The 22,305-nt window shown below is 46.8% G+C and overlaps 1 protein-coding gene across 2 annotated transcripts in view; it reads right to left on the bottom strand.

The window, feature by feature from the left end:
* EGFR (epidermal growth factor receptor) overlaps positions 1 to 19,788 on the bottom strand; it is a 228,027-nt gene extending 208,239 nt beyond the window's left edge. For both annotated transcript variants that reach the window (XM_038760180.1, XM_038760179.1), the window contains exon 1: positions 19,671 to 19,788. In XM_038760180.1, coding sequence (XP_038616108.1) covers positions 19,671 to 19,788 — 118 coding nt within the window. The remainder of the gene's footprint in view (positions 1 to 19,670) is intronic.
* Between the last annotated feature and the right edge of the window lie 2,517 nt (positions 19,789 to 22,305).

Below are 22,305 nucleotides of genomic sequence, written 5' to 3' on the forward strand. Positions count from 1 at the left end.
CTCTGGTGGCTCAATGCTTCTAAGTAGTATCTGAGTAAAAGTTGTAAATGAAAGCATTTTCCTCTCCTAGAAGTCTCCGTGCACTAGTATTTAATACACTTTATTTGGTAACTTGTTTAAACAAACTTGTTGGAGGTTCAGGAATCTATCTGGGATAATTGGCCTTTTCTCCCAGGACATGCTTCAGGATATTCAATGAGAAGAAAGTTCCTCAAGGAGAAGCATAGTAGAAGTAGAGGAATTGAAGAAAAGCAGCCTAGAGTAGTCTTTCCATAGCCCAAGATTTCTAAATTCCAAACTGACTAGTTAGAGAATGAAAAAGCAGGATTTACTCATTTCCTTATTCCAAGAGATGACATTTGACTCACAGGTTTTTCATTTTCTGAAAATCCATATATTTCTAACCAAGGGTTTGTGCTATTTAACATATGTACTAGACCTAAGCAAAAAGGTTGAAATGGAATAACTTCAGTCAACTGGCAACCTCTTCAGAAATGGTTAGGCATTAACTTAACTACTGACTCCCATGAACCCTGGGCCCAACTGAAAAGGTACAACAGCGTCAGCACCACATTTCACTGAATTGGGCTCCAAGCAGTGTTAGAAAAGCAGGAGGAAGTGATGAAACAGAACAAATCACAATGAAAAAAATCAATCATATTTATTGAGCGATTTCTGTGTGCAGAACACTGTACTGAGCACTTAATTGTATTGGAAAAAAATGTACCCATTGGAACATGCATATCCACTGCCTCTCTGAGATGAAATGGGGCAAGTCTGTCAACACATTTATCACCTCCGCATTCTACTTGGATGATGACGATGGCATTTGTTAAGCGCTTACTATGTGCAAAGCACTTTTCTAAGCGCTGGAGAGGATACAAGGTGATCAGATTGTCCCACATGGGGCTCGCAGTCTTCACCCCATTATAAAGATGAGGTAACTGAGGCACAGAGATGTTAAGTGCCTTGCCCAAAGTCACATGGCTGACAATTGGCAGAGCCGAGATTTGAACCCATGACCTCTGACTCTCAAGCCCATGCTCTTTCCATTGAGCCATGCTGCTTTGCTCCACTTCTGTCCTTTTGAAACTTATGGGTATGAATTTCCTCGCCCTTCAAAATATAAATCACTCGGTGCTATTCAGGGGCACTGCCCCTGCCCTTTCAATGAATGATCGTAGGCTACTTGAAACTTATTGTGGGCAGAAAATGTGTCTGCTGACTTTGTTATACTGTACTCTCCCCCAAGAGCTTAACACAGTGCTCTGCACACAGTAAGTGCTCAAAACATGTGATCGATTGATTTAATGAGTGCTTATTGCATGCACAGTGCCATACTAAGTGCTTGGGAGAGGACAACAGAGTTGGTGTACATGTTCCCTGCCTACAAGAAACTTACAGTCTAGACACACAGACATTAGTGTAAGTAAATTATGGTTTTGTACACAAGTGCTGTGGATCTAAGGGTGGGGTAGTGAATATCAAGTGTTCAAAGGGTACAGACCCAAGTTCATAGTCAACACAGAAGAGGAAGCTGGGGAAAAGAAGGCTTAATTCGGGAAGGTCTCTTGGAAGAGATGTAGGGAAGAGTGGAATATATGGAGGAGGAGGGGTTTGGGGGAATAATCTAGTCCTGTGCTAGCTCAGTTTTTTGTTTGCTGCATGGCAATGATGTTTTTTAATTTCCTGATTTAATATCATTGTCCTTTCATGGCATCTTTTAATACAGACAGGCAATACTACCTCATTTCAGTATGCTTTCTTTGAAAATACACAGTACTTTAATATGCAGATAACCAATTGCCTCAGAGCTATTTTAATAGTCGCTAAAGGATTAAGAAACAAAATCTGGGAAAATGTCCAGAAAACTGTGTAGTGCCACAGCTTCGCCACCTTCATCTGCTCCCTTTAGGGATCATCATAAATATACTACTACAGAAAAATCAATCTTGCTGCAAGATGCCTCAGAAATAGTTGTATTCTGATGGAATCATGAGTGGTTTCAAACATTTACTAATTTACCTGGGTCGTCTTATTCCACAATAACTACCTGAAAAATCCCCATTACATTCTATAGCAAGGAATGGTCATTAAATAGTACAAAAGGCTCCTTTGCAAACGACTCAAACTGTCATATTGAATTTATAATTTTCTGCATTTTTTTTTGGCTTCTATGTTGCTTCAGATAGTCTAGTCCCTTCACCCAACTTCTCTCCCGCTTTCTTTCCCAGAACTGACACTCAAAGTTAGATGTTCGTGATGGTGCTCATACTTGACTTCAGATGGAGCCAGCTGCCTTGAGGTGCTGGGCATATCAGAGGCAGTTTAAGTGCCAAGAAGTAGGGCAATTCCTGAACAAAGCTACCTGTCTCTCCAAACATCTAGTAAACAGAAGGGTAAATGGGCCAATTAAAATGGCAAGTTTTTGTGTTTGGATGCTGTTCAGTTTTATTTCTTAAAGGATGACCTATTTTGAGAACTAGACACATTTTCTTCCAAGGGCTCTCTCTCCATTTCACCTAATACTTGTGGTCCAGGAGGGAGGACGAGCCAAACACTACAAGAAAAGCACAGGGTAGTCGTTACAGCCCAGGCCTGGGGGTCAGAAGGTCATGGGTTCTAATCCCAGCTCCGCCACTTGTCTGCTGTATGACCTTGGGCAAGTCACTTCACTTCTCCATGCCTCAGTTGCCTCATCTGCAAAATGGGGATTGAGACTGTGAGCCCCATGTGGGACAGGGACTGTGTCCAACCCGATTTATCTGTAGTTACCCTAGCGCTTTGTACAGTGTTTGGCACATAGTAAGTGTTTAACAAACACCACAATTATTATTAAGTGGCAGTGCTTCACTCCTATAGACAGACTAAAAAAGAACGCCTGCGTTTAGACAAGCTATTACATTTTAATATTGCTTTTTGCCCAGTTACCCAAGTTCTTCTCATAAAATGAAGCAACTTGGCAAACACAGGCTAGCATTAAACCTACTTTCCTGAGTAAATACATTTCAAAACTTGTTTCACCACTATACATGACGTCAATGCATCTAACAGTGTCTAATAAATGCATGAATACGTGGATTGCTAAAATCTTGTCTAAGTACGGTAAGTTGAATTAAGGTTTGCTCTTCCTGATGGATAAATGAAATGCACCAAATTTACAACCTGAGAAAATCAAAACATTTTCCCCTTGAAAAGCGGGTTTCCTATTTGATGCTTTCCATGCTAAAAGAGTCAGGTTTTCCATTAGCATATGTACATTCACTCTGTGAGAGGCTCTAAAAGACCTAAAAGATAAAAGATCTCTAAAAGATAAAGTAGAATTTATGCTGTGTGTGACCATGACAAAACATACATTGGTATAAATACAGATGCATGGTGAAAGAGCAATTGCCTAGAGGATAGGCAGGAAGGCTGGAACAAAAGCGTGGAAACTGAGGTTCATGGTTTGTATGTATACACGGAAGGGGCCTTACAGCCTGGACAGTGTGGCCTAGTGGAAAGAGCTCTAATCCTGGCTCCACCACTTGCCTGTTACGTGACCCTAGGCAAGTCATTTAACTGCTCTGTGCCTTGGTTTCTTCAATTGTAAAATGGAGATTCAATACCTGTTCTCCCTCCTACTTACTCCCCCCCACCCAACACAGGAATCAATCTGTGCCCAACCCGATTGATTTGTAACTACACCAGTACTTATTAAAGTTCTTGATCCAAGTGCTTAACATATCCCATTAAAAAAAGATGCTTGCGTGGGCTGGGAAATGTTTTCCATTGGCGAAGAAATGGCTACTGGCTTTATCTTTCCTTAACAGAGATGAGAATAGCTAAGAGTTTACTTTTTTTTTTTGAAAGAACTTGGGGAGTGAGACGATGGAGGGGGAAGACTTGAGGATGAAGCATAGTAATCAATCAATCAATCGTATTTATTGAGCACTTACTATGTGCAGAGCACTGTACTAAGCATTTGGGAAGTACAAATTGGCAACATATAGAGACAGTCCCTACCCAACAGTGGGCTCATAGTCTAAAAGAATACAGTCTAAAAGAATAGCAAGATTATTTTAGGAAGACCAGAGAGGGAGAGAGGTGGTGAGCAGTGGTGAAGAGAACAGAGAGGCAAGATGGAAGTTGAGGATGATACCGAAGATGTGAGCTCCTGAGACAGTGGCAACTGAGATCAGAGAGGGGAGGCGTGGGTTCGGAGGAAAAAAGAAGAGTAGTTCTGTCCTAGGCATATTGACTTTGAGGTGCCAGCGGGACAGTCAGGTGGAAATACCTTGGAAGCAAGAGGAAATGAGGGGTGGTAGCTCAGATGAACTATCAAGGTTAGAGAGGTAGATCTGAGAGTCATCTGCATAGAGACAGTAGGCAAAGCCATGTAAGCAGATGAACTCCGCAAGAGTGTGTAGGGAGAAGAGTGGGAGCCCCAGAACAGATCCTTGTGGGGTACAGAGGAGGAGCCAGCAAACAAAAAAGGGACCGTCTGCCGTTCCTGATTGGAAAATCATTCATTTCTTCAATCACTTTTTATTGAGTGCTTACTATGTGCAGAGCACTATACTGAATTCTTGGGAGAGTACAACAATAAGCAGACACATCCTCTGCCCACGACAAGCTTACAGTCTAGAGGGGGAGATAATCTGTACACCCAGTGGAATTTCAATAAATACCAATGCTTCTGTTCTGAATGCTTTGGGCAGCCAACAAGCATCAGGATCTTTATAATAGCAAGTGAGGTATTTGTTGGTTGCTTATTATTTGCCAAGCACTGTAACAGTACAAGGTCATCAGTTGGACACACTAACTGCTCTCTTGGTTATCCTTTCTTCCATCTTCTATTTTCATCCTGTTCCCCCAACTTCTGATCTGAGAAGTCAGCAGGAGACCCTGAATCCTTTCCCTGTCCAGCAACTGCAGCAGCCACGTGATCTAGTGGAGAAAGCTGGGGGTTTACGAGACAGAGGACCCGAGTTCTAATCCCGCCTTGGCCACTTATCAGCTGCATGACCTTGGGAAACTCTAACTTCTCTGTGCTCCAGTTTCCTCATCTATAAAATGGGGATTAAATGCCTACTCTCCCTCCCTTTTATACTGAGCCCCATGTATCTGTCTACTCCAGCACTTACTATAGCGCTTGGCACATAGTAAAGACTTAACAAATATCACAATTATTAGCATTCACCAAGGCATACACTCCCTAGAATCTCGGCCAGGAAAGTGCTGGGTGGTCAAAGATTCTGTACAAAGGAGAAAGAGTTTACAGTACCACCCTGCAAAAGGGAGGACTAGCGTATGTACAAACAATCAAGAACCTCTGCTGCAAAAACAACAACATAGTGTGGTCATGAAGCCATCATCAGCTGTACAGCCAGCTTAGACAGCTAAGAAAACATGGGATCCACAGATCTCTGGTTCAAAGGCCCACTCGCTCGAGTTTGCCTAAAGGTAATCAGATCTGTTATTCTTGCCGTTAATATTCCCACCAAAATTCTGGAATTAATCAAATATTAAGGTTTCTCATTGCCGTAGACTTTTTGAAGGCACAGTACAAGTGAAACAATACCCAGAGAAGGCAATTCGAATGGAACGTCTCCTTGTGAAAGAGGAATTTGTTTTTAGACGTAGTTTGTTTTTCTTGGATGTCCATTACAGCCTCAACGTGGAGGCTCAAGCTGCCTGCCCAGGCAGAAAAGCAGACTTAATGACCTATTAGCTCTTTCTCCACCTTCGGCAAGGATGACACTATTAAGTTGGCATCCTTGCTGTCTCATTTGGAGGTCACCTGGTGTCAATTAAATATTATCTCCCCCTTTTAAACTACTCATACCTGATCTGTGTTCTTTTTAGCCTTCTGGAGGTGACAAATCATCATCGGTACATTTTCCGACTAGAACAAGCGATACACATCATAACAGGACTGTCATTAAATAAGCCTGTGTAAGCTTACAGTGGGCAGGGAACATGACTACCAACTCTATTGTACTGATCTCTCCCAGGCGCTTAGTACAGTGCTCGGCACACAGTAAGCACTCAATGAATACGATTGGTTGATTGAAGAAGTCTAAAGTCATTAATTATGCAAAATACCTGTGCAGTCTGCAAGTTTTGCAAGGCTCCCCCCCCACATTTGCCCACCTAATTTTCCTAATCCAAGCAGGTTCCATCTCCTTATGTAAATATCCTGATACTATACTATTCCCTCCATTTGCAATGTCTTGACTACTCTGTGTCTCAGTTCCCTCATCTGCAAAATGGGGATTCAAAACCTGTTCTTCCTCCTACTTAGACCGTGGGTCCCACGTGGGACCTGATTATCTTGCATCTACCCCAGCACTTATTACAGTGCTTGGCACATAGTAAGCATGTTAATACCTTTATTATTATCATATTATTATTAGTTGCAGAGAAGAGCTTTCCTCAAAGCAAACCAAACCGACCACTTGACATCCCATGGCAATTCTGAAGGGCCAAGCGGAAAGATTCTGAATGGATTGTTGTTCCCAGTTACCTAAAAGGATGACTCAGATTTCCCAGATGAGTAACTTTGCCTAGGCTAAATAGAACAAGTTTGACTCAAGGTGAAGTGCCATGGGAGAAGAACTGGGGCCCGGGGACCGTGAACCGAGAATTTATCCTAGAGGATAAAAGGGTTCTAAATTTCTGGAAAGGGACAAGGTTCCCCAAAGGAAAAGTTTTACATTTTTTATGTTAATTGCCAATTCAAAAAGGAACTGATTGGGTGTGTTAAAAAGGAAGGAGAGCTCCAAAATAATTATTGTAACAATTAGTTCTGATGTACACAGTGGTTTCTGTGTTAAGGCAATGCTCCCAATCGCAACCCCACCTAATGGCTTCCATTAAAAAGAGAGTAGGGTAAACAAAATGGGATGCTTTGCACTACACAATTTGTTGAGATTGTCCCTTTCAGTAATAGCTGTTTACTCATCCTAATGAGCTTAAATGCCTGCTTTCATTTAAATCAAAGAGATGACTAGTCACGGATTTGTATAAGAGAATGATCCTACTTTGCTGGAGGCATTTGAAAAATATCTGACCAAACTGCTAAAACAAGCTGCTTTCTCCCCTTACCTTCCTCTTCAGTCTCTGATCAGTCCGGGGAACTTAAAGAATCTATGGTAAGACTCCTTTATAGAATTTATACTTCTACCCTCCAAAATGAACATTTCCACTCCATTCCTAGAACAGTGCTTGGCACATAGTAAGCGCTTAACAAATACCACCGTTAATATTCTGCAATCACAACATCCATTTTCATGAATAATTAATTACCATTCCAGAAATTCTTGGTAGAAAGGGGCAGGTCCGGGGAGAAAGGAGGAAGAGGAAACTGGAAAGAACTATTCAGGGACAATTGCTACGGGTCTACAAGTAGAGTAAAATAATTTGAGACGAAAAAGACCTTGAGTAGGTTTACCTAGTCCAGCCCCTTCTTTCCAAATAGATGACTAAATCAAAGATTAGAATATAAGTTTCTAAAGGGCAGGGACTACGGCTTATACTTCTGAAATATTCCCAGAGTACACAGTTTCAGTGCTTCACACAGAAGCACTCAAATTCTGATGACAGATAGAGCTGGTATGCATTCCAGAATGTAAGCGTGAGTCATAGAAAATAGGTAACCTTCCACTGAACAGAATTGTACCTCCTGCCAAAGACTCAGAGGAGTTAGTTTCGTTGGCAAATACCAAGGCAATACAACTTTCACCTTGCTTTTCTGGGAGAAAATAGGTACCCTTCCACTGAACAGAATTGTACCTCCTGCCAAAGACTCAGAGGAGTTAGTTTCGTTGGCAAATACCAAGGCAATACAACTTTCACCTTGCTTTTCTAGGAGACCTATTTATAATCATTGTAGTTTGTATTAAGTGCTTACTATATGCCAAGCACTCTTCTAAGCACTGGGGAATATGCAAGATAACCAAATCAGACACAGTCCTCGCCCCACAAAAAGCTCACAGTCCAAATAGGTAGGGAACAGGTATTCAATCCCCATTTTACAAATGGACCTCAAATAGCAGGTGAAACATATGCCCAAGTTTCTCTCTCAGTCTCCTGAGGCCTTTAAATCTATTATATATTTTTTTGTTTTGGAAGGAGATTTTAATGTTTCCTCTTCCCACGAAAACAATACATTAAAAAGTTGACTAAAAATTAAATTAAAAAAAAGGCTAGCACAGATTTGCAGTGTAGGCAACGCACAACACGTATTAACCTGCAGAGTACCATAAATGCTCTTTAAGCACAGTATTTACGATTGGGCCAAGTTAGCCATTTCATTTAAATCACTATGGTGGGTTACTGTGGTTGCTCATTTTCTTAATGTTTTCTGTTTTTGTTGAAGCTAATCCACTGCAAATTAGTAAAGGGCAGATAACAAAAAAAAATATCTCGAGGTTTTTCTGACAAGACTCAGGAAAAACTTGACAGTTTCATGTGACAGTTTTACTAATGTGATAAAATAATAGCAGCAATGATATAGGAAACAAATGCTAAATCTGATTACACTATAGGATCTATTTATATCTATATCTATAGGATATTTCTATATATCTATAGATCCATGTATCTATAGGATATTTATAGGATCTATTCTCTCTACTGATCCATTACAGAGGAAAAAGGGGATTCTTTTTCAATGTCGAGTCTTTATAGTTTTAGGAGTTCAAGCACTGAGGAGATGACATTAAGAGACGTTAAACCATATTCAGTTAATGTAAAGCATCCAATCTGAAATATATTTTCTTTGGAAGTAAATTTCCTTACAGTATGCTGATACTGCAAGTATCACTTTCACTCATTCTCCTAGGCCAAGCCAGAGGTGAAGTGGAAAAGTAATTTGGTTTCACCCTTTGAAGACGGTTGCCCACTGGTAAGTCGCTAAGAAACAGTGAAAAGTCACTTGGATTTCTAACATATGGTAAAAACCTCATAAATCATCTTAATGAAGAGGTAATTCATGGAAAGGCTATTATAAAATTGCAAAAAACAAAGGCATAATTCTAACACAACAAAGTTTGCTTGCCTCATTTATTTTGACAAGCACACATTTATAATGTAGTAATGATGGCATTTATTAAGCGCTTACTATGTGCAGAGCACTGTTCTAAGCACTGGGGAGGATACAAGGTGATCGGGTTGTCCCACGGGGGGCTCACAGTCTTAATCCCCATTTTATAGATGAGGGAACTGAGGAACAGAGAAGTTAAGTGACTTGCTCAAAAGTCACACAGCTGACAATTGGTGGAGCCGGCATTTTAACCCATGACCTCTGACTCCAAAGTAGTTTGCAGCACAACAGAAAGTAAAATATAATGCATTGTTTAAAATGGGTGAAATCATTGGAATGATCAATCAGTGGTATTTATTGAGCACATAATTTATGCAAAGCACTGTATGTACTAAGTGCTTGAGAAAGTACAATACATTAGAGTTGATAGATACAATCCCTTGCCCACAAGGAGCTTACAGTCTACAGGGGATAATGATAATAACGATAACTCTGTACTGTTCTTTGCCCAGCAATCCTTCCTGGTGATGCTTTTGTTAGGGGTTGTCCAGATTTATTACTAAGCAAAATAGGAAATAATGATGCTTAAAAAACCAAACGGTTTTCAAGTAGAGCTGTATCAGAAACAAGCGCTCGTGAAAAACAAAAATGTAATCTGATAAATTCAGTTAGAACCAAAGAATTCTTACTTTGTATTCGGCAAAATATCACTTTCTTAGGGCATGTGGGAGTATTCAAATTCAAATAAAATAATCGAAAATTAAAATGTGCCCAGAAAACTTCAGCTCCACATGTCAAAGGGTCCATAGGGGACATAAGTTAACAAAGACTTCCTGGGTAGGCCCCATTAATAGTTTCAATAAAGGAAAGTCACTTTTACCCTGTGGCCATCGAAACAAATGATGCAAAACCAAATTGGATGCTTTACATTAACTGAATATGCTTTAATGTCTCAATGTCATCTCCTGAATGCCTGAACCCCTTAAAACTCTAAAGACACGGCATGGAAAAAATCACTCCATTATAAAGAATGATTCACTAATATCCACATCTACCTATTCTTAAAATAGCATGTTAATTATTAGCTCATTATGCTTGGGTTTCTTTTTATAGTCTCCTCACATTTTACCCAAACAGGAAAGGACAGAATAATATCAACCTTGAACACAACACACTTTATTACAGTTCAGCAGGACAGCACCATAAATAGGCTTTTGCACATGCTTAATTTGTGCACAAATCTCTCTGAGAGTTTCTCTGTGATATCACCAAGTGGAAGTGACGGTGTTTTCAGTAGATTGGTAGAAAATGCCATGTCTTATCTAGATCTGCAGTCTTCTCTTGGTCATTTAGGGACTAACTGTCCAGTTGCGGGCTGGGTAACATTTTATTTCCACCCAATCTTGCGCCAAGCCCCTGCCCTCTAACATTTTTCTATGATATGAGAAGAGAGAATATTCTGGAAAAGAAAAGGAAGGTTAGCTCAAGACGGATGGCCCCTAGTAACAATTCTGGTACACTATTTAGTGGAGAAGACCATTAGAACTGCCGGTTTAAATGAGCTGTGGGGATGATCTGTAGATTTCATTTAATCACATTATCCCTGACTCCACAACTGCATCGATCATAAACCGCCTGACCCTTTGTTTGGTGAGTTTCCTGAAAGTCACCTGGTGGCTATTTAACAAACCACAAATAGCAATCCAGCTGCCAACTGCAAAACCTAAACAACTGAGAGAGTAGACACATACTCCAACTGGGAAAATGACAGCTTAGGCAGAAACTAAAACGATAGGAAAGAAGATAGAGGGGAAAAAAAGACACAAAGTTGGACTCTGAAATGACACTTTAAAAAAAAATTAGTCCCTTAACCCCAGAACATAAAAAGTTGGAAACAGTGAAGAGAAATCAGAAAGGTTTCTCCTCTAGATTAATATTACTTCCATTGTGCTTTATGTTTGCAAAGTACTTTACCATTACCATCATTAATTAGTCATCTTTGGCTCACTTTTGAATGATCAAAACAGAAAAGTCTGTTCCTGACATTAGCATGAATTAAGACAGTTTCTCATCAAAAGTCTCCCTGCACAAAGCAAGTACTCTATTATGGGCCCCAGTAGGTGTGAAGCACAAGGAAGACAAATGGTTTGTCCATCACCAACTTACTACCTGAAGAATAAATCAAGATTCTTGATCATGTGCGCAGTAATAATAATAATAGTAATGATGGCATTTGTTAAGCACTTACTATGTGCCATGCACTGTTCTAAGTGCTGGCCACACTACCTGACCATGTAGCACACCCTCAATGGGCATGGGAAACTTCATTAGTAGGTACTACTTAAAAAACAAACAAAAAGACCCCCAAAAAACAACCTTTTTAAGCATAAGAAGGAATATCTGTCAATAGCTGCTAGGTTACCCAACATATGATGTCATGAATTCAATTCACAGATGCTTCATCAGTGGGGAGTGGTCTAGCTGTGTGCCATTTATGGATTTCATCTTCCTAAATACAAAATCCAGGACTCACGGTCATCATGTGGATTTGCAAAAGCTCCCATAGGGCTGCCTATATCTACGACCCAGTGAAGAAATTACCATCACGTGAATATATACCACATGTGTACATTTTCCTTCCCTGCAATACAGAGGGGGGAAAGGCGGAGGAACTTGAGAAATGGAAGGAAAATCTTAGTTGACACGATAAAAATATCAAGATGCTTTTTCAGGGACCCTTCTCCTGAAAACTTGAAGGAAATTATTTTAAGATGAAACTGCAAATTGAGTGTGCTTCCACACGCTCCAACGCGAGTCCAATATTAATTATTGGCAATACAATAGTTTGTGGTGCAATCCATATGGGAAGGTTTTATGAGAGGCTTCTACTATATTTTTACTATATTAGAGAAGCAGCATGGCTTAGTGGAGAGAGCACTGGCCTGAGAGTCAGAAGGTCATGGGTTCTAATCCCAGCTCTGCCACTTGTCTGCTGCGTGACCTTGGGCAAGTCACTTCACTTCTCTGTGACTCGGTTCCCTCATCTGTAAAATGGAGATAAAGACTGAGAGCCCTGTGTGGGATAGGGACTGTGTCCAACCCAATTATCTTGTATCTACCCCAGCGCTTAGTGCCTGGCACATAGTAAGCACCTAACAAATACCATAATTATAAAGAAGCAGCATGGCTTAGTGGAAAGGGCACGGGTTTGACAGCCGGAGGATGCGGGTTCTAATCCCGGCTCCACCACTTGTCAGCTATGTAACCTTGGGCAAGTCACTTAATTTCTCTGTGCCTCAGTCCCCTCATCTGTAAAATGGGGATTAAGACTGTGGGACAACCTGAAGACCTTATATCTACTCCAGCGCTTAGAACAAGGCTTGGCGCATGGTAAGCGCTTAACAGATACCATCATCATCATTATTAATGCAATTGCCGACGGTCCAAGGATTAACCAATAATAATAATGATGGTATTTGTTAAGCGCTTACTATGTGCGAAGCACTATTCTAAACACTGGCGGGGGGGTGGGTCAATGCAAGTGGCAATAGAGATGAAACATGTTTCCTAGTCCATTCAGTGACTCCAGACCTCCATGCTTGAGAATCAATCAATCAATATTTATTGAGCGCTTACCGTGTGCAGAGCACTGTACTAAGCGCTTGGGAAGTACAAGTTGGCAACATATAGAGACGGTCCCTACCTAACAATGGGCTCACAGTCTAGAAACTACAGCAGAACGGAATTTGTTGATCCCAAATCAAGGCAGGATTTGCTTTGCATGTTAGGTGACTGTAAGGCACGTGAAAGACACTCTGGTCTTCTGGGCCTCCCTCCAAGGATGCCTCTAGCTACTTCCCCAAATAACACATTAACTATATGGGAGATTTGGGCTATCAATCGTATTTATTGAGCACTTATTGTGTGCAGAACACTGTATTAAGCGCTTGGGAGAGCTATCAGTTTCTTAGTTCAGGACCCCAAAACGGGACCGGGTACTTACTTGACTTTTTTGGCTTTGGATGGCAAGGGTCACCCCAAAAGTTTTATCCCTCTCTACCATACTGATCTGGACACTGAGCTAAATCCGGAAAGATACACCTTTCCTTATTTAGTCCGCATCCATTGATTTTCAGCTGGGCCACAAACTTCTCCAAACACAGGTCAACATTGCCCCGGTTTTGAACTACACAGAGATGGAGATTGTTTGTGGGGGAGGAAGGGTGCAAACCAGTCAACTTGTTCATTCTTTCCCAGCCGACCAAGCTACCTTGTTGAGAGACGATTATTTCGAACTGGTGTATTTAGGAAATGTATGCAGTCTTCACAGACTGGATCACAGAGCCGGGAGAGATCTGCCTCCTGCCTTCCCAAAAGGTGTGTACTCATGTGTGCAAACTCAAGCAAGTTTTCTGCAGCCTGGGGCCATTTCTGTGGGATTCAGGAGTCCTCTTTGCAGAGGATTCCCCTTCCTTCCCAAACTCTTCCTTCTACCTTTCCTAGGCAAATAATAACCAAATTCACATGCCCACGGATACCTGAAGGTACCTACTTACCTACTCATTCATTCATTCAATTGTATTTACTGAGCACTTACTGTGTGCAGAGCATTCATTCATTCAATCGTATTTATTGAGCGCTTATTGTGTGCAGAGCACTGTACTAAGTCCTTGGGAAGTACAAGCTGGCAACATACAGAGATGGTCCCTACCCAACAGTGGGCTCAGAGCACTGTACTAAGCGCTTGGGAAGTACAAGTCGGCAACATATAGAGACGGTCCCTACCCAACAATGGGCTCACAGCCTAGAAAGGGGAGACAGACAACAAAAGAAAACATGTAGACAGGTGTCAAAACCGCCAGAATAAATAGAATTATAGCTACATGCACTCCACTGGCACCTACTCAGATTAAGAAATACATCTAAATGAACCACCTCACTGTAATTCAACTAAAGGCTAAAATTCAGAATTTGGCACCCGAGAGGTAGGGTCGCCTAATGGAAAGAAAAAGGGGTGGGGAGACAGGGGACCAGAGCGTGAGTTCCAGCTCTGCCACTGGCCTGCTCAGCGAGCTTGATCAAGTCATTTAGTGATTGATAATGTCCAGTCCATACTTCACTCTATTGCCCGGATCATCTGTCTACAGAAACGTTCAGGACATGTCACCCCACTCCTCGGAAAACTGTAGCGGTTGACCATCCACCTCCACATCAGAAATGCATCACCACTGTCTTTAAACCAGTCCACCACCTTGCACCCCTTCCACCTCACCTCACTTCTCTCCTTTTACAACCCAGCCTGCACACTTCACTCCTCTAGTGCCTCCATCTAGAGAGAAGCTTCTCCTCTGGAGAAGCAGCGCGACTCAGTGGAAAGAGCAAGGGCTTTGGAGTCAGAGGTCATGGGTTCAAATGCAGCTCCGCCAACTGTCAGCTGTGTGACTTTGGGCGTCACTTCACTTCTCTGTTCCTCAGTTCCCTCATCTGTAAAATGGGGATTAAGACTGTGAGGCCCCCCGTGGGGCAACCTGATCACCTTGCAAGCTCCCCAGCACTTAGAGCAGTGCTTTGCATATAGTAAGAGCTTAATAAATGCCATTGTTATTATTATTATTATTATCATCTCGCCTGTCTCACCCCAACCCCTAGTCTGGCCTGTAACGCCCTCCCTGCTCAAATCCGACAAACAATTACTCTCCCCACAACTTCAAAGTCTTATTGAAAGCCTATTTTATTCAAGAGGCCTTCCCAGACTAAGCCCCACTTTTCCTCATCTCCCACTGCCTTCTGCTCGCCTTGACTTGCTCCCTTTGCTCTTTTCCCCCATCCCAGCCCCACGTCACTTATGAATCTGTTATTTTATTTGTATTGATGTCTGCCTCCCCTCCCCTAGACTGTGAGCCCACTGTGAGCAGGGAATATGAGTGTATTACTGTATTGTATTCTCCCAAGCGCTTAGTGCAGTGCTCTGCACACAGTAAGCGCTCAATAAATACCATCGAATGAATGAATTTAGGTCTCAGCTTTCTCACCTGTAAAATAGGGATAATACAGATCGTGACCCCCATGTGGGAGAGCAGTTGTGTCCAATTGTAAAACCTGTAAATACCCCAGTGACCGTGATTATTATTGAGATATCTGCACTCTCCTTAACCTCCCAGAGTGATTCTCTCTAAACAGGAAAGACATTAAAACAAAAACCAGTTCTTACGCGCTAACATACAATTCTCCATGTACCGATGGATGCTCCATTTTAAAATAGACCCTATTCTGCCTCATTTAAACCTAATAACCTCCTTCCCTTCCCCACAGCACCTGTATATATGTATATATGTTTGTACATATTTATTACTCTATTTAACTTGTGCATATCTATTCTATTTATTTTATTTTGTTAGTATGTTTGGTTTTGTTCTCTGTCTCCCCCTTTTAGACTGTGAGCCCACTGTTGGGTAGGGACTGTCTCTATATGTTGCCAATTTGTACTTCCCAAGCGCTTAGTACAGTGCCCTGCACATAGTAAGCGCTCAATAAATACGATTGATGATGATGATGATGATAACGTTTAGAATTTTGAAATCAATCACATTTATTGAGTGCCCGCGTGTTGAGCTTGGAAGCGTACAAAGAAGTTAGAAGGCGCGAGGAGCCTATTTATAAAACCTCATTCAGCGAGAAGCGAAAGGCCCGAAAAGTTCTGGGAGTAGAAAATGATCACTTCTACATCTGTATTAAAGTAGTAAAATGAGACCTCAGGATGGGTCTAAGAGAAAGGAAGGAGTATAAATCCCAGAGAGCATTAACGAACACAGGTGACATTTCATGGGTTCGAATCCCGGCTCCGCCACATGTCTGCTGTGTGACCTTGGGCAAGTCACTTAACTTCTCTGAGCCTCAGTTCCCTCATCTGTAAAATGGGGATTAAGACCGTGAGCCCCACGTGGGACAGCTTGATCACCTTGTATCCCCCCAGCGCTTAGAACAGTGCTCTGCACATGGTAAGCGCTTAACAAATGCCATCATTGTTATTATTATTATTTCACCCAGCAGGCCTTCAGTGAACAGATACCTAGTGAGAACCGGCAGTGTGAAAACACGATATTGTGCACTTGGGAAAGTACAACAGAATTAATAGATAAGGTTCCCGTTCTGGAACTCCTTGCAGCGACTAACCCTGCTCTTCTTGGCTGAAAAAGAGGAACGGGTGGTTCCCAAATAGGTTTGAGCCCCAGCAGGGCAATCGCTGCTAAAAGAGTTGCCCGTCCAAACCCCCCTGAGCCAATTACACCAACGACAGGTAAGAACCTGCTCAATTCAGGGCTCCGGTGCTTTGAGTTGGGGATTGTGCAATTGGCTTGTTCTCCTTTCAAGTGGGTTTATTGTCAGCAGTCACGAAACGCAAACAGGTTCCTGCCTGATTTGGGTTGAGAAAGAAACCCTCTTCCAGACTGTTAGCCCGTGGTTGGGCAGGGATTGTTAACCTTGTATCTACCCCAGCGCTTAGAACAGTGCTTGGCACATAATGAGTGGTTAACAAATACCATTATTATCTGTTGCCGAATTGTACTTTCCAAGCGCTTAATACAGTGCTCTGCGCACAGCGCTCAATACATACGATTGAATGAATGAAGCCCCTCGTTCTCCCCCGGCCCCACACATGGGTGAGAAGCAGCGTGGCTTAAATAATAATAATAATAATAATAGTATTTATGTGAGCCCACTGTTGGGTAGGTACCGCTTCTACATGTTGCCAACTTGGACTTCCCAAGTGCTTAGTACAGTGCTCTGCACACAGTAAGCACTCAAATACGATTGATTGATTAAGCGCTTACTATGTGCAAAGCACTATTCTAAGCGCTTAGTGGAAAGAGCCCCGGCTTCGGAGTCAGAGGATGTGGGCTCTAATCCCGACTGTGCCACATGCTTGCTGTGTGACCCTGGGCAAGTCACTTCACTCTTCTGGGCCTCAGTTCCCTCATCTGTAGAAAGGGGATTAAGACTGTGAGCCCCACATGGGACAACCTGATTACCTTGTACCCCAGCGCTTAGAACAGTACTTGGCGCATAGTAAGTGCATAACAAATACCATTATTATTATTACTATTTAAAAACCTCAGACGTTGGGCGGGAGGGATGCTCGGGTTCCCAGGGAGGCTTGCCAAGGAGAGGTCCAGGGGTGAGGGGTTCAGGCGGCTCCAGGGAATAATAATGATGGCATTTGTCAAGCACTTAGTATGTGCCAAGCACTGTTCTAAGCGCTGGGGGGGGGGGGATCAATCAATCGTATTTATTGAGCGCTTACTGCGTGCAGAGCACCGTATTAAGCGCTTGGGAAGTACAAGTTGGCAACATATACAAGGTCATCAGGTTGTCCCACATGGGGGCTCACAGTCTTAATCCCCATTTTACGGATGAGGTAACTGAGGCACAGAGAAGTGACTTGCCCAAGGTCCCACAGCTGACAAGTGGCGGAGGCGGGATTAGAACCCACGACCTCTGACTCCCAAGCCCAGACTCTTTCCACTGAGCCACGCTGGCCCGTCTGCCCAGCGGCGGTGCTTGGCGCGGGCCTGTGCCTCAGTTTCCTCAACTGTATAATGGGGTTTACCCACCTAATCTCCCTCCTACTTAGCCTGGGAGTCCCATGGGGGACAGGGACTGTGTCCAACCTGATAAACCTGTGTCTACCCCAGCGCTTAGTACAGTACTTGACACATAGTAAGCACTGAATAAATTCCATTAAAAGAAAAGACCCAGTGGCATTTCGATGAGCCAGAGTGTGGGGCTGCCCAGAGTTCTGAATGATGCTCCCCGCTGGGCTGGTCCCGGGGGTCCGGATGAGGAGATGCCGCCCCCCGGGCCGCGGAGGGACAAAAAGGCTCTGGGCTCCGGGGGCCTGGGCGGGGGACGGGACGGGACGGGACCTCTGCCCTTCCAGCTTGGCCGACCGACAGGGCAGGCCGGGCAGAGAGCTGGATGGGCCTCCCGCTCCGGATCACCGCAGCCCGGGGACCCCCCCCAGATCCCCCCAGGACTCCCTCACACCTCCAGAATCCCCCCAGGACCCTCTCAGGGCTCCCCAGGACCTTCCAGAAAACTCTTTCAGACACACACACACACACACACACACACACACACACCCCCAGGACCCTTCCAGGACCTTCAGGACCCCCCCCTCACACCTCCGGGACCCTCCCGGATCCCAAGACCCTGTCAGGATCCTCCTGGAAACCCCTTAGGACCCCCAGGACCCTTCCAGGTCTCCCCAAGACCGCCAAGGAACCGCTCACACTTCCAGGACCCCCCCAGGACCCTCTCAGGACTCCCCCCAAGATCCCCCAGGACCTTCCCGAAAACCCCTTAGGATCCCCAGGACCCTTCCAGGACTCCCCCCAAGACCCCCCAGGATCCCCCTCGTACTTCCAGGACTCCCCAGGATCCCCCAGGACCCCCTCAGCACCTTCCAGGAAACCCCTTAGGCCCTCCAGGACTCCCCAGGATCCCCCAGGACCCCCTCAGCACCTTCCAGGAAACCCCTTAGGCCCTCCAGGACTCCCCAAGACCCCCCAGGATCTTTCAGGACCCTCTCAGGACCCCCCCGCAGGAGCTTCCAGAAAACTATTTAAGACCCCCAGGACCCTTCCAGAACCCCCCAAGACCCCCTCATAGTTCCAGGACTCTCCAGGATCCCCCCAGGAAACCCCTTAGGACCCTTCCGAGACCCCTCGGGATCCTCTCAGGACCCCCCTCATACTTCCAGGACTCCCCAGGATCCCCCAGGACCCTTCCAGGACTCCCCCACAACCCTCAGGACCCCTTCACACTTCCAGGATCCCCCCAGGACCTTCCCGGAACCCGCTCAGGACCCCCAGGACCCTTGCCAACTTGTCCTTCCCAAGCGCTTAGTCCAGCGCTCTGCACACAGTAAGCGCTCAATAAATACGATCGATTGATTGATTGATTCCAGGATCCCCCTCCCGGACCCGGACCAGGGCGAGCGGAGTTTGGCGCGTCGGGGTCTCTGCTCCCCGCCAGCCCCAGCCCCAGGACCCAAGGAAGCCGGGCAATAATAATAATAATAGTAATAATAATAGCATTTTGTTAATCAATCAATCAATCGTATTTATTGAGCGCTTACTATGTGCAGAGCACTGTACTAAGCGCTTGGGAAGTACAAATTGGCAACACATAGAGACAGCCCCTACCCAACAGCGGGCTCACAGTCTAAAAGGGGGAGACAGAGAACAGAGCCAAACAAGCCAACAAAATAAAATAAATAGGATAGAAATGTACAAGATATAAATAGAGCCATAAATATGTACAACCCTATGTACCTATCGAAGCGCTCACTACGTGCCAAGCAGCGTTCTAAGCGCTGGGGAGGTGGGGGGTGGAGATTGAAGGTGATGAGGTGGTCCCCCGCGGGGCTCCCACTTGCCATCCCCACTCGGCAGATGGGGGAAGCGGGGTCCGGAGAAGGGAAGTGACCGGGCCAAGGTCACCCCGCCGACGCGTGGCAGAGTCAGTGCTGCAGCCCCCTCTGCCAGGGAAGGGCAGGCCGGGGGGCAGGCTAGGGGGGCAGGCTGGGGGGGGCAGGCTAGGGGGGCAGGCTGGGGGGGGGCAGGCTAGGGGGGCAGCCTACCTCTCTTGTCCTCCAGGGCTGCCGCCGGGCACAGGTGCCCCCCGAGCAGGAGCAGACAGAAGAAAGAAGAAGAGGAGGAGGAGGAGGGCGGCGGCGGCGGCAGCAGCCGGGGCCCCATGGCTGCCGGGCCCGTGCGGTCCTTGCCCACACTGTGCGCTGCGCTGCGCTCCGCGCCCCCCGGCCGCCGGGCTCCGGCCCCCCTGGCCCAGCTCTCCCCGCCCCCTTTTGCTTTTCCGCCTCCAGCTCCTCCCTGCCCAACTTTTTCCCGGAGCGGGGCGGGGCGGGCTCCCCTCTCCTCCTCCTCCTCCTCCTCCTCCTCCCTGGGCAGCGCGCGCCACCCTGTGCCCAACGCTGCGGCCGGGAGCAGGTCCTGGTCCGCCCCCCGGGAAACCCGCCCCTCTCAGGTGCCCGCTGGGCGGCCGGGACGCCCTCCCCTCCCCTCCCCTCCCCTCCCCGCCCCGCACTCCCTCCCGGGAAGCAAGGGGGCACTCCTTCTGGCTGGGCACAGCGCTGGGAGACCCAAAATGTGCCCCCCACGAGGTGCCCCTGCAGATGCCCAGCCTGCCACCCTCCCCACATCCGCGCTCACTCCAAGGAAGCAAGGTGGCGTGGCTCTTGGGGGTGGGCACAGCGCTGGGAGACCCAAAATGTGCCCCCCACGAGGTGCCCCTGCGGATGCCCAGCCTGCCACCCTCCCCACATCCGCGCTCACTCCAAGGAAGCAAGGTGGCGTGGCTCTTGGGGGTGGGCACAGCGCTGGGAGAAACAAAATGTGCCACCCTCGAGGTGCCCCTGCGGATGCCCAGCCTGCCCCACTGGACGCCCCAGACCCCCTCCCCACATTTGTGCTTGTTCTGGGGAAGCAAGGTGGCATGGCTTCTGGGGTGGGCACAGTACTAGGAGACACAAAATGTGCCACCCTCGAGGTGCCCAACCTGCCAACAAGCCTGCCTGCCAACCCTGCGCCACCCTCCCCACACCCGCACTCACTCCAAGCAAGGTGGCACTGCTTATGGATGGGTACAGCGCTGGGACACAAAATGCCCCACCCTCGAGGTGCCCCTGTAGATGCCCAGCCTGCCTGCCAACCCCGCACCACCCTCCCCACACCTCCCCACATCTGCGCTCACTCCAAGGAAGCCAGGTGGCATGGCTCTTGGGATGGGCACAGTGCTGGGAGACCCAAAATGTGCCACCCTCTATGTGCCCCTGCAGATGCCCAGCCTGTCCCGCTGGACGGCCGGGACCCCCCTCCCCACATTTGCGCTTGTTCTGAAGAAGCAAGGTGGCATGGCTTCTGGGGTGGGCACAGCACTAGGAGACACAAAATGTGCCACCCTCGAGGTGCCCAACCTGCCAACCAGCCTGCCTGCCAACCCAGCGCCACCCTCCCCACACCCGCGCTCCCTTCAAGCAAGGTGGCACGGCTTCTGGCTGGGCACAGTGCTGGGAGACCCAAAATGTGCCACCCTCGAGGTGCCCAACCTGACAACCAGCCTGCCAACCTCGCGTCACCCTCCCCGCACCCGCGCTCACTCCAAGGAAGCAAGGTGGCACTGCTTTACGGGTGGGCACAGCGCTGGGAGAAGCAAAAGGCACAACCCTCGAGGTGCCCCTGCAGATGCCCAGCCTGCCAACCGCATGCCACCCTCCCCATGCCTCTCCACATCTGCACTCACTCCAAGGAAGCAAGGTGGCATGGCTCTTGGGGTGGGCACGGCACTGGAAGACCCAAAATGTGCCACCCTAGGGGTGCCCCTGCAGATGCCCAGCCTGCCTGCCAACCCTGCCCTGCTGGGCGGCCGGGACCCCCTCCCCTCACCTCCCCACATTTGTGCTTGTTCTGAGGGAAGAAGGTGGCATGGCTTCTGGGGTGGGCAAAGTGCTGGGAGACCCATAATGCACCACCCTCAAGGTGCCCTGCCTGCCAACCCTGCCCCACCCTCCCCACATCCGCATTCACTCCAAAGCAGCAAGGTGGCACGGCTTCTGGGTGTGCACAGTGCTGGGAGACCCAAAATGTGCCACCATCAAGTTGCCCCTGCAGATGCCCAACCTGCCAACCAGCCTGCCTGCCAACCCTGCCACACTGGACGGCCGGGACCCCCTCCCCACATCTGTGCTTCTTCCAAGGATGCAAGGTGGCACGGCTCTTGGGGTGGGAGACCCCCCCTCGAGGTGCCCCTACACATGCCCAGCCTGTCAACCAGCCTGCCAACCCTACCCCGCTGGACGGCCAGGCCCCCCTCCCCACGCCTCCCTACGTCTGTGCTTGTTCCGAGGAAGCAAGGTGACACGGCTCTTGGGGTGGGCACGGTGTTGGGAGAGATAAAATGTGCGACCCTTGAGGTGCCCAACCTGCCAACCAGCCCGCCTGCCAACCCTGCACCACCCTCGCCACGCCTCCCCGCATCCACGCTCGCTAAGCAAGCAAGGTGGCATGGCTTCTGGGTAGGCACAGCACTGGGAGAGACAAAATGCAGGATCCTAGAGGTGCCCCTGCTGATGCCCAACCTGCCAACCAGCCTGCCTGCCAACCTTGCCCCGCTGGATGGCTGGGACCTCCTCCCCACTTCTCCTCACATCTGTGCTTGTTCCGAGGAAGCAAAGTGGTATGGCTTCTGGGGTGGGCACA

Source organism: Tachyglossus aculeatus, chromosome 18 (assembly GCF_015852505.1).
Source record: "Tachyglossus aculeatus isolate mTacAcu1 chromosome 18, mTacAcu1.pri, whole genome shotgun sequence".
Taxonomy (NCBI): Eukaryota; Metazoa; Chordata; class Mammalia; order Monotremata; family Tachyglossidae; genus Tachyglossus; species Tachyglossus aculeatus.